Source organism: Rhinolophus ferrumequinum, chromosome 17 (genome assembly GCF_004115265.2).
Source record: "Rhinolophus ferrumequinum isolate MPI-CBG mRhiFer1 chromosome 17, mRhiFer1_v1.p, whole genome shotgun sequence".
Taxonomy (NCBI): domain Eukaryota; kingdom Metazoa; phylum Chordata; class Mammalia; order Chiroptera; family Rhinolophidae; genus Rhinolophus; species Rhinolophus ferrumequinum.
In genome coordinates, this window is record NC_046300.1 from 34,378,520 (window position 1) to 34,390,883 (window position 12,364).

The 12,364-nt window shown below is 41.5% G+C and overlaps 1 protein-coding gene across 2 annotated transcripts in view; it reads right to left on the reverse strand.

The window, feature by feature from the left end:
• Positions 1-12,364, reverse strand: part of RYK (receptor like tyrosine kinase) — an 82,248-nt gene that overhangs the window by 46,668 nt on the left and 23,216 nt on the right. For both annotated transcript variants that reach the window (XM_033132982.1, XM_033132981.1), the window contains exon 3: positions 1,690-1,789. In XM_033132982.1, coding sequence (XP_032988873.1) covers positions 1,690-1,789 — 100 coding nt within the window. The remainder of the gene's footprint in view (positions 1-1,689; positions 1,790-12,364) is intronic.

Consider the following 12,364-nt stretch of genomic DNA (forward strand, 5'->3'; position numbering starts at 1 on the left):
AAAAAAGAAAAAAAAATGTAAATTTTCTAAAAATCAATATAAATGCCCATTAAATATTTTAGAATTATTTACTTTTGTTGCAATAAAACTAAAACTAATACGTTTACATAAACTACTAAGCAGAAACTTTCAGAGACCTTGTCTACAGACTACACAGCAAAACAAGCCAAGACATAAATGGGTAATTATTTTCAACTTTTGCTCATTATTTTTAATATATCACTTTGTCTTCTAAGTCCTCTTACTATAATACAGTAAAGCTATAGAATCATAAAGTAAACCCTGTTACCTAACCAGTCACATCAACAATGACAAAAATTACTTGATAAAAAGGAAAGACAATTCACCACCAAAATACAGTATGTATTGCTCTTACTGAAAAGATTTAAAGAGAAAAACACCTGTAAACAAGTCTGATAAATTCTCAACTATGAATTAAAAAACAAACTTTTTAAACAGAAATTGACTTTAATCAACTATTATAGCCATGGAATAAGACTTTGGTGCACATTTTTTTTTCAGTCTTCCACTTTAAGGTTCTTTTTCTACAAATTTAGAATATATCTGTATGAGCACATGAGAGAAATGAATATTTCTGAATTTCTTTACTGACCCGTAAAAATTAACCATGCTTCCTATGCTTTCTTAAAACTTAGATTAATATATGTCACTAATAACAGTGGCTAAGGCTGCCAGAAAAAGTTCCACATAACTGCTACGGCTTATACTTTCAAGTTTAAAAATTTTTCATTTTCTTACAATCTCACATCTTCAGGGGATTTTCTCAAAAGACTGGTTCAAAAGTAGTTAAATTGGTATAAATATGACACTTAAATCATTTACTCAGACATGCCCTGAGTTCCTATCCCAGGCCAGATGCTATGCCAGGCACCAAAAAAGGGTAGAGAGCTGAAAAGACAACTCCTGCCCTCAGGGTGGCCACAGGCTGACAGGGGGAGACAAAGATAAAGAATTCCAAGATAACAGCCATCAGTTCCAAAACAGCAAATACAAGATTCTATAGGGCAGGAAGAACAGAAGAGTTAAAAACTGGAGGGAGAAAAGGAGGCAGGAAAAGGACAGTGCAGATTCTCTCAAAATCTTGCAGAATATGTAGTATGAACAGAAGTCTAAAAGCAGAAAAGATGGTTTCAAATACAGAGGCCAGCCTGGGTAAAGGCATGGAAATCAGAACTGCACGGAATGTGGAACTGCTAGGAAGCCGGGGCCAGTGCAGCAATAAGGCCAGACAGGCAGGCAGGGGCGGATGATAACCATACAGCACGCTGGCTGGAGAGTCTGGACTGTGTTCAGGTGCTGGAAGTGGGGGCACTGATGGGCTTGGTATCACATGGGCAGATGTGAGTGTTCCATGATCACCCAGGCCACAGGGTGGGAATTACAAGAGGAACAAGACCAGACACAGGGACCCAAGAGGCCAGTGCCAGGAATGCAGAAAAGGAGATAAGGAAGAGCTGAGCACAGACAGTTCTAGAGGGGAGGGAAAAGAAGGGATGATTTAAAATACAGTGTAAATAATCAATATAAAAATTACTCTTCAAAGTACTTATACATCGTATGCCTATCACGTAAGATATACTACACAGCAGTACAGTATGTAAACCTTTCTTTTGGGGATAGGGGACACATAGTTGAAAAGAGTATCTTAATTCTGTCTTTAAGACTCACCTGATAAAGTGCGTGGAACTTCCCCCTGAGCAGAAATGTTGACCTGGGGCATGTCCATAGCCACAAAATTGTCTACTTGGAATCCCAGCTTATATTCAACCTGTAAATCGGAGAAATAAACAAACTGGATCTGTGATAACAGCTTGACTTCACTGATTAGCTCATTAACTAACGAATACATGAGTCTTCCATGTGTACAAATAATCCAGAAGTTAAAAAAAAATTCCAAATTATCAGACAGTCCTAGGAATTTTCAACTGGATAAAAATTCAATCCAGAAAGCCACCCTCTACTTCATGTCCAGAATAGTACCACCACTCTCCTATAAAACCTGTCATCCAGAATGCAGAAACCCTGATGAGCACTAAACAACCACTGACAGAAGCTGGACAGGCAGATACGAAGAGGCGCTGAGCCGAGCTGTGTAACTGCAGACCACGCCTAGTCACCAATACCTTCTCTGGTTGATAAAACCCAAGCTCTGAGGGGTTTCATGTGGCTGCTGCATGAAGGTCTGCTCCATAGACCGACTCACCCCATGAGCCGATTCCAAGGCACGAACTTCTCACAGAATACCTAAGCCACTTTCTCCAGTCTGACTTTCACCATTAAGAAAGTTAATGGTGGGATGCCCATCTAACCTCTGTATCTACTTCTCAAGTGATTCAGAATCCAGAAGGGAAGAGAGGTGACTAAGAAGATATCCCTGGAACACCAGTATTACCTGTCAATACCTGGCCTGCAAAGTGTGGCTTCGGAGAACCAACCATCATCAATCAATAAATAGAGAGAGAGATGTTCATGGAAGAAACAGCTCCAACTGCAAAACAGCAGCTGAAATTCAGAACGGCTGTCACCTTCAAGATCTTCAATGAGGCCTTATATTGCACATTACTCTTTGTCCGGCCCATAGGTCTTGATAAAAACAGTATCCCTGTCCCATTCAGTGGCCACAAAGGTGGTTTTGGTGGAGGGCTAGGACTGATAGAAGCCATGGGGCAGTGAGATGGGGAAAGAGTGGTAGGAAAGAGGTCCAAGAAACCATTCTTTAAGAAACTTAACCAGGAAGAATGGAACCAGGCAGTAGCTAGAAAGGGGAGTGGGAGGTAGCAAATTCCAAAGCTTTTCTTTCTCTCTTTTTCAATGGGCAATATTAAAATGTGTTTGTATGCTAATGAAAAAAAGCCAATGAAATGATAAGATGAAAGTTAACAGGAAAAAATATCCCAGACTGCAAGAGAAGGGTGGCCCAGGGCACGACTGGGGCAGGGGGTGTTTGCCCATGGATAAGAAGGGCTCAATCCAATGGATTTAACTCCCTCGGGGTTTCTCTCTTCACATTTTACCTGAATGCTGCAGGGGTATGCAAATGTGAAACTACTGCTCTGCAGTACAAACAACTGCTAAAGGCTGTACATGGTGAGTGCCACGTTCACAACAAAGGAAATGTTCTTGCTGCTGCACATCAGTGACTTAGTGGTACCACAGCTCGGCAGTGTTCACGCTCACCTTAGCATGTCGCAATACCGGCACTGCCACCAGGGGGTGGTAGAGAGCTACAGCCCAGCGAGCCTCGGCCAAGAACCGGCAGGATTAGCAATTGTCCTTGACTAACATTAAGAGAATGCGTTGACTGTATCCTTTTATCCATGCTATCTCTGAACAGGACAACACATGGAGGGCAAGTGCACAGTCAGTAAGAACTGGATTTGGAACCATGAGCCCATCCGTGTGGCCCTCAGGCAAATTATTAACTTTTCGGACTTTTGGTTTTTGTAAAATGAGAATACAACACGCTGTGAGGATCAAATAGGATAATTAATGTCAGTCTGGCAGAGGCCCCCTCCCATAAATGCAAACCCCAGTGGCATCAGCAGTCATTCCAGAGTAGCTACCCGACTGCCCCACTGCACTTCCGATGAGCACCAGCCTACGCCTGACCCCAGAGCTTCTCACATACGCCTTCGTGTGCTCTGCCAAGAACACTGCTACAGCCCTTCTGTTTTGTCCCCCATCTTGGGAACCCACTATTCTAAACAGCTTCTCACACTCTCAGCCTCTTCACAAATGTCTTCCCCAGCTTGTCCCCAACCGGGCTTTCTTTAGAATTCATCTCCTCCCCTGGCTATCACTCAGTTCCTACACTTGACCCTCGGGGCGTAGGCAGTCGGGTCAGCATTCTTTTAGGATCAGTTGATCCTTTCTAGACACGCCTTCCTCATGAAAAACCACCTATACTCATCAGCTCACAAATTCTACTCATAACGCCCATTTCTCATGACACCAACATCAACAGCAGCCAAAGGACTTTGCAGAGGCCTTGGCCCTTGGCTCACTGTGTCTCCTGCCATCTTCCTGGCGGCTTCGATAGTCAATATTCAGTGTTCCTACACACTAAAGAACTACTCCACAACCAAAACCAACGCAAAAATCCCATCCTCTCAAAGATCCCATCACTACCTCTGATTCCTCCAGAACCAGTGCTTGGAGACAGCTCCGCCACCCTAATTCAGCTAACATTTATGAAACACATTTATTCGGTTGATGCAAAAGTAATTGTGGTTTAAAAGGTTAAAAATAGTTGTGAAAAGCGCAATTACTTTTGCACCAAACTAACAGAAGCCAAGGTCTGTGCTCACAGCTGAGATGTAACAGCTAATTAAGCTACTTCCCTCCTCTCTAGCCCAACCACTGATCGGATTTTAATTCCCCACAGCCTGTGCCCCCCAAAAGACAATGTTACTGCCACAGTCATCAGCACCCTCAACTAGTTCACTCCCTCCACACCCTCAGAGGGCAACCCCAGCATCCTGACCCCCCTCACTCTACTGCTGCCCCACACTGCTGGAGGAAACCACATCCCAGGAGAGAACAGTGCTCTCCCACAAGGTTGATCCCCAAGTTTCGGGTAGGCCCTTAATCCTGCTCAGCTGTCCTTTCCTCACTAAACCCCTTTCACTAGTTTTCTCACCCCAAATCTCACTGGACCCCACCACTGCACCACTTTCTGCCCTGCCTGCTTCCTCATTCTCAGACAATGCTCTTGCCCCCTTTGGCTAGTACAAAGGAACCCCCTTTCAGCACAACGCAGTACTGCTGGAACACCCATCCTTTGCACTCCAGTCCCAAGGAAAGACCTGTTTCCCTCTCCCAATGATAAGCCCTTCTCGCCTAGTACACTAGGTTGCTGCCCATTTCACCGCGGATGGGATTGTGTTATCCACTCACCTCTCTCACTCTCCTATATGCCCAACCTCTCCGATATGCCCAATTATCTACTAGACACATCTAATAATCTTAATATAGTCCTCAAATTTAACAGATTCAAAACCAAACTTACAATGTTTCCCTACACTTACTGTCTCCCTTATTTTAGGTCTCATTATAAGCAGAGGCACAGCTAACCAGGGACCAGAGCCCCCAGGAAAGCAGACAGAGTTCGGCACATGGGGTCAGGGTGCTGAACTACAGGCTAAGGGCGGAGACCAGACTCGCACCAGAGCATCTCAGTGTGGCAGGGGGACAGAGGGCAAGAGGGAGGGAAGTGAGCTGTGGGAGGAGCTGGTAGAGTGAGCGGCATGAGGGGAGGTGGCGCAGGGGCTCAGTCACAGGTTTGAGAAGGCCAACTCTTTGGCCAGAACAGCAGCCAGGAGGAGTAAATATGAAAGCGTGGAAGCCTGCCCTTTGCTGGCTCCCTTTGGGAGGGGCTGTTGAAACATGTGAGGCATTCGCAAGGCACTTCTCGTCTCCCTCTGGAATCTTGACGATATAAACTTTAAAACTGAAGTTTCTGGGGTTAAAGAAGAAACTGCCCATTATGAAAGTCCCATTTTCTCCATTTTGGCATGTATCAATCTATACGGACTCTCCTTTGCCAATAATCCTTTGAAGAAACAGATCTGTTCTACAGCAAACATTTATAATCTACTGGAACAAAGGAAATTTGAACAGCAGTTGTTTGTCAGAAAAAAAGAATGAGCCAAAATACTTCAGAAAAGAAACTAGAGAAAATATAAATATTTGAATAAGCTAAAAAATAAACATTTTTGGTAATCTTCCCTTACTTGGAAACAAATGGCAATTGCAAACAGGCAACTGATGAGTAAAGCCATTTCCTTCTGGAACACAGTACAGATGTAAAGTGAATATACTTGCCTACAGCCAAACAGCCTTTTACTTTCTCTGAAATGATCAGCAGTGCTGCCTTGCTCTTCGAAACCCCCCTCTGCAGGGAATACTGCAGGCTGCCCCCAGGGGCTGCTCCAGGAACTCTGGTCAAATTCCCTACAGAGCCTCCTAACAATGGTAAAGAATTCCTCAAACCAGAGAACAGCTATAGGGTTCGGGGTTAGTAGGGGAGTCGCTGCTACTAGTTGGTATACTTTCGCCTTTCAGCTACCTAAAATATATAGTGACATAAGAGATTCAGTTGCATGTGTTTTGCTGGATACTAGAGAATGTTCTGGAACATAGAAAAACCTAACTATTTGTTAAGACCACACAGTATTCTTTGCTTTTTTTGAGTTGTGTGGCCCTGTGAAAGAGAAGCAATATCAGAGTTCTCATCCCATCTGGAAATGCAATTAACCGGTGGTATTTATCAACCACTCGCTAAGGCACTGTGACACACGTATCAAGAATAAGACACAGCTCCAGCCTACGAGGAGACCACAGTCTGTTTGGCAAGACAAAACAGAGTTGTGTAAACACTGGAGAACAACACTATTAGTAAAAGCTTTGATGTGTGAAAACGCATGTTAAAATATCTACAATATGAATTGATATACCAAGGAGTTCTGGAGTTCTCTGGAAGCAAATATTTCATCTTCTGGCAAAATCTTATAAAGAACTGAGAGTTTCTGATAAAGTGTTAGTGCTTGGGAGCCATGACCCTCCTTCTGAAAATTCATAACTGCGTTCCAGAGGCAAATGATCAGGTAAAGAATCCTTCTCCATTTCTCTCCTGCCCCCCCACCTTGTGACTTTCCCATTTCAAGTCATCTCTACTTCCTGCTGCCTCTGCCCCTACTACCATCCGAAGCAAGTCCCTTCTCAAATCTGGGTCTTAGTTTCCTTTCATAATAACTGACCAATAAACCAAACTATAATCATTTAACAACATACGTACTACGATGCAGTCATTTGAAGGGAAAAATGTTCAACTATACATGCAATGAGAGAGAAGCTTTACCAGGATACATCGTTCACTGCTCTGCAAAATGCATACAAGTATACAGTATATTACTTGTTACACACACACACACACGTGCTTATCCATGCTCGTACCTATCTCTAGAAGGGGAGACAAGAATCAGGTAACAGTGGTTGCCTCAGCGAAGGGGAATTAGACAGCTGGATTGCTTGGGGGTGGTACTAAGGTATAGCGATCTTATTTTTCATTGTATACCCTTTTTGCCTTTTGAATTTTGTACCATGTGCATATATTGAATACTCAAAAGATTAATTTTTAAAATAAACAAACTTCAATTAATCAACCGTGCTAACATCACCAGAGATTATGACCTAAAACCGGAATTAGGAGCTGCAATGGCAGCCAAAGCCTGAAACTGGATTATCACACACATATTCCTTAGTTTTTGTGCTATGAAACGTTTTAAGATACAAGATGATTACTTTCCTCTAAATTCTTATACCTGTTACAGATGAACTTGTGAAATTAGTTTAGCTATATATTCACTCTACTTTACTCAGAGTAAAATACCTGAAAAGCCCACGTGTGTAACTAGTGCCAAGTGTGCCCAGCCTACACTTCCACGTTTCAGAAACAGGCAATTCATCGGTCCTACAGCAGCACATGCCAACTCTGAAAGCTCTACTGTTGAGAAGATTCCCTGATGAACTGTGCCCTGTGGCTTCTACTTGCATCTCTTCTATCGTCAGTTAAGGAGCGCCTGTAAGTACCAGGTTCTAGACCAGGCACTGACTGGGGACACAGAGAAAGACGAAAAGAGGTTCCTAGCCTTGAGGTGCTCAGCATCTAGGAGGGAGACAGAAAAGAAAATCACTACAATATTCTCACAGTATAAGAATGAGAGCTATGAGCGAGAAAAGAGAAGGGCACTATGGGTACAGAAAAGGGCACCTGATACAGCCGAAGCTGAGGGGACACCAGGTCTGATTTTGAGATAAACAGGGGTTAATAATATAAAGGATAGAGAAAGGACATTTCCAGCAGGCAAACAGCAGCAATGGAACAGAGCACAATGGCACTAAACAATTAGCTGGAGAGAACGCAGAAAACAAAGGCAGCGACCAGATCATGAAGGTTTTCTATGATAAAAGCGAACTGGCATCTTAAGATGATTAACCACAGAGCTGGGAGGACTATGAGTGGAGCTGGGCCCCTTGTTAATTCTCTAGTCCTGACTTCCTGTTAAACTGTGGTAATTTCCAGAAGAGGGATTCATATATAGAGAGAGGCCATCTTGGGGAGGCTCTCCTCTTTTTGCACATGGGCGGCCAGGTGGAGCTCCAGCCTGAGCCTGAGCTGTGCATTCCCTCACTGCTGGGGTGGTTTCGTTTCTTTGTCTTTTCCTGAATAAACTGCTCTTTTGGTGGATTTTCTGGAGAGTTATTTAGGCCAGTCGACACCTAAGAAATCACAACTTTATTCTGGGGGCAACCGAGAGCCCTAGAGCGCTTTGAGGCAGGTGCAGCGAGAGGCAAGTACAGACGCAGGGAGATCAGTTAGAAGACCATTTCCAAAAGCAGGTAAGAAACAATGAGGACCCAAACTAAGATTTGAGGAATTAGGTCCCGGGAGAGGTGGGAGATGAATTTAAGGTCTGAGAGAGAATCAACTGGACTTGGAAAGTGTTAGAAGGTGCTGAGGATCCCCTCTAGGCTTTTGGCATAGATTTGTAAATAGATGGCGACAGCCTCCAACAAGTCCAGGAACTTCTGCCTTACCAGGAACGTCATAGCAGCAACAGCAGCCCAAATGTGTACTAGTGATGGCATTTCACACCTGCCTCTGAAGTGGTTTAGAAATTGTGCTCTATGACATAATGTGAAGAAAATGGATGTACCATTCAAACGTAAGTTTCCCATTCAAACATATGCATTCACTTGAATTCCTTCTTCAATCTACTCTCCTCTACTCCAACTTCCTCCTTGGGCTAGCTCCTAAAACCCCTCAAACACCCACTATCAGTAATGTCAGATCCCTGAAACTCATTCCAGATAAAATAATCAGTAGAAATGTATTTTTTAAAAGGAATAAGGAAGAGAAGGTAAAATTCGGTTCAATTCTAACTGCCACATCCCACTTTGTCTTTTTATTCACAAGTCACTACCCGTACACTTGCCCAGGAAACATTCTCATGATCCAACAGCATTCTTTTTTCCTAACTGGGCCCAGAAATAATCACAACTTCAAGGTCAGTAAAGTAGCTAGAATAGAATCTCTACTATTTCTTTAGATTTTTCTTTATTTTAAAATATATCTATTATTTGTTTTTATATTCATCAACATTAAAGATAGAAAAAGTAACAAAAAATTATCAACTTTTGGAGAACGTAAGAAGCTTCTCTGCCTGAAAAATGTTCAGAGAAACATTGGATCTCAGAGTTGCAGGGGAACTTAGAATTCAAGACCAGCCACTCCGCAGACATTTGAATTCCCTCTACACAACTCCCACAAAATGGTCAGCCAGTGCAGATCTGATCTCTTGCAGCGAGAAAGGAACACACTACTCTTCATGCCAGCACTGGCTGAAAAGTGAAACCTAGTTCTAAACACAGATACAAGAATTAGTGGTTGGATGAGGAATGGTTTTTTCAAATATAATTTCAAATGATCTCTCCACAGGTGTTTATCCATCAAAACGGAGAAAACAGGTGAAATGATCAGAGTTAACATCACTAGTAATGGGACAAGCTGACACGTGTAATGTGAAGGACAGCACTTCTGTGGTCCTCTAGCCAAAGAGATAGTCCTGAATCTAATCAGAAGGAAGCCTCAGATAACTCAAACTAAGGGACTTTCTACAAAATAACTGGCATGCATGTTTCCAAAATGTCAAGGGAAAGAAATAAAGGCCATTGATATGTTCCAGATTAAGAGGGGACTAAAAGGACATCAACCAATTACATGCATGATCCTGAATCAGATGAAAATAAGAGCTATAAAGAACATCATTGGGATAATGGACAAAATGTGAGTACCACAGATTAAATAATAGTACTGTATCCATGTTAAGTTTTCTGGTTTTGATCATTGTGGTTTGATTATGTAAAGAATACCCTTGTTCTTAGAAAATATACACTGATGTATTTAGGGGTAAAGAGACACAATTGTTTGCAATTCACTTTCACACAGTTCAAGCGGAAAAAAGTGTGTGCACAAGTGGGTGGAGAGAAAGCAAGAGAATGAATGATAAAGTAAGTAAATGGAGCAAACCAGTAACAACTGGTGAATCTGGGTAAAGGATATACGAGGGCTGACAATTAAGTTCGCGAACTTGTTGCAATGATGTTGCTAACATTTTTTTTAATATCAGAGGGATTATTCATTATGAATTTGTACCAACTACACAGTTAACCAAGTTTACTATTTGGAAGTGCTGACGAGGCAGCGTGAAAAAGTTAGATGACCTGAACTTTTCGCCAACAATTCATGGCTCTTGCATCACGACAATGCACCAGCTCACAAGGCACTGTCTGTGAGGGAGTTTTTAGCCAGTAAACAAATAACTCTATTGGAACACCCTCCCTACTCACCTGATCTGGCCCCCAATGACTTCTTTTCTTTACGCGAAGATAAAGGAAATATTGAAAGGAAGATATTTTGATGACATTCAGGACATCAAGGGTAATACGACGACAGCTCTGATAGCAATTACAGAAAAAGAGTTCCAAAATTGATTTGAAGAAGAATTCAGGTGTCTACTCATTGAAACTGACATATCTCAGATTAAAGTAAAATGTCTCAGGTGAACCTTTTCTGAGTTATCTCTACTGCTAATTTTGGCACTTCAGCATATCTTAGGTAATAAATGTTCTTAATTATTTCACCTGATTTTTTCTCTCTTGACCTTTGTTTTTGCACTATTCACCCGAAAGACATCTATCCACTCCTAAAAGAGTACCCCCCCATATTATAATACTCCAAAGCAACAATGTTGAACAGTTGGGGTACTCCAGATGGCAAGGCACATATGCTTTACCCAGGATCCAAACTAACACAACTTTAATCACAATAGTCATACAGCTATGTTTTAATGGATGTATTCGTATGTGCGTATGTTTCTATGATGTATGCATGAGTATATATAGTAATATGAATATATGCATATTGACATAATCATTTTTACTTATCTGATTGGCAAACAAATATACTTAAAATATTTAGTGTTAGGGAGTGAATTAAAGAAGTAAGTACCCTTATTCACTTTGTAAGGAATGTTGGTTCATTGGTACCATCTTGGGAGAGGAAAGGGAGAAACAATTTGGCAATATCGATCAAAATTTTAAACATGCACATTCTCTGACAAATCATTTCGCTTCCTAGTGATAATTTACTATTCAGAAATAATGCCACAAGTGCATGAAACTTTCTGAACAAAGATGCCCTTAATGTATGTATACACAAATACACACATATACCAACATATATACATAATATATATTAACGTACACATTCACACACAATAATTTTTCTGTGTTTCTATATTTATCAATAACAAAGAGAACAATAGCAACAAAAGATGAACTACCAATTGTTTTTCATCCTTCCCTTACCACGGACGTTGCCTGCCAAATGAAGTAAAGGAGACTATTTGTAGCAGTGAAAGGAAGCATTGTTTGAAATAGTAAAATGCTATTAAAAATCCATGTGTCAATGAGGCACTTAACAAATAACCATACATCATGCATCAAACAATATCATATTATAAAGCCATTAAAGAGAATGAATTAAATCTGTAAGTAGAGAAATGGAAAGATGCCAAGATATAGTATTAGATAGGGGTAAAAGTACCGTACGACACATGTGTCATAAAATCCCCTTTTGTTTAAAAAGGGGAAAAAATGAACCTTGAAGTATACCAAACTATATACAATGATTACTTTTTGGTAGACATCTACAAAGTCTTAAAAGTTCTTAAAACGATTCTGTAATATCTGAATTTTCCCAAAAACCATATTGCTTTGTAAGTAGAAATGAAAATCTGTATTAAAGTGGTCAAATTTAAACGACTTGCAACAATACAGGACAGACACCACTTTACAACACTTTTTTAAAGACCATCTAACAATAGGTATTCTTATTTGTTTTTAGTAGCAAAACTCTTTTTATTTCCCAAATAAAATCCTGATCAGAAGCCTATCCATAAAGCTGATAAAAGAAACCGAAGGTGACTGGGGGAAGTGGGCTCTGCATTCAGCCTCCCACTCTTTGACCTATGAGGAAACGTATCGTGTTCAAGGACTCCAGATAGTCAGAGGAATTTCGAAGCATTCAGCAAAAGTAAACACGGCGAGAGGTTCCGTCCAGCTGAAGGAGCTCAGCCACAGCACACGGTGCCGAGGCCGCAGCACAGTACTCACCATTTCTGCATCAATGGGAGAACCACAGCCATTACATCCAACGTGTACAACACCTAGCTCACCGATTCTGCCACCCCCGCTCATGTGGCTTCACCATAACAGCACA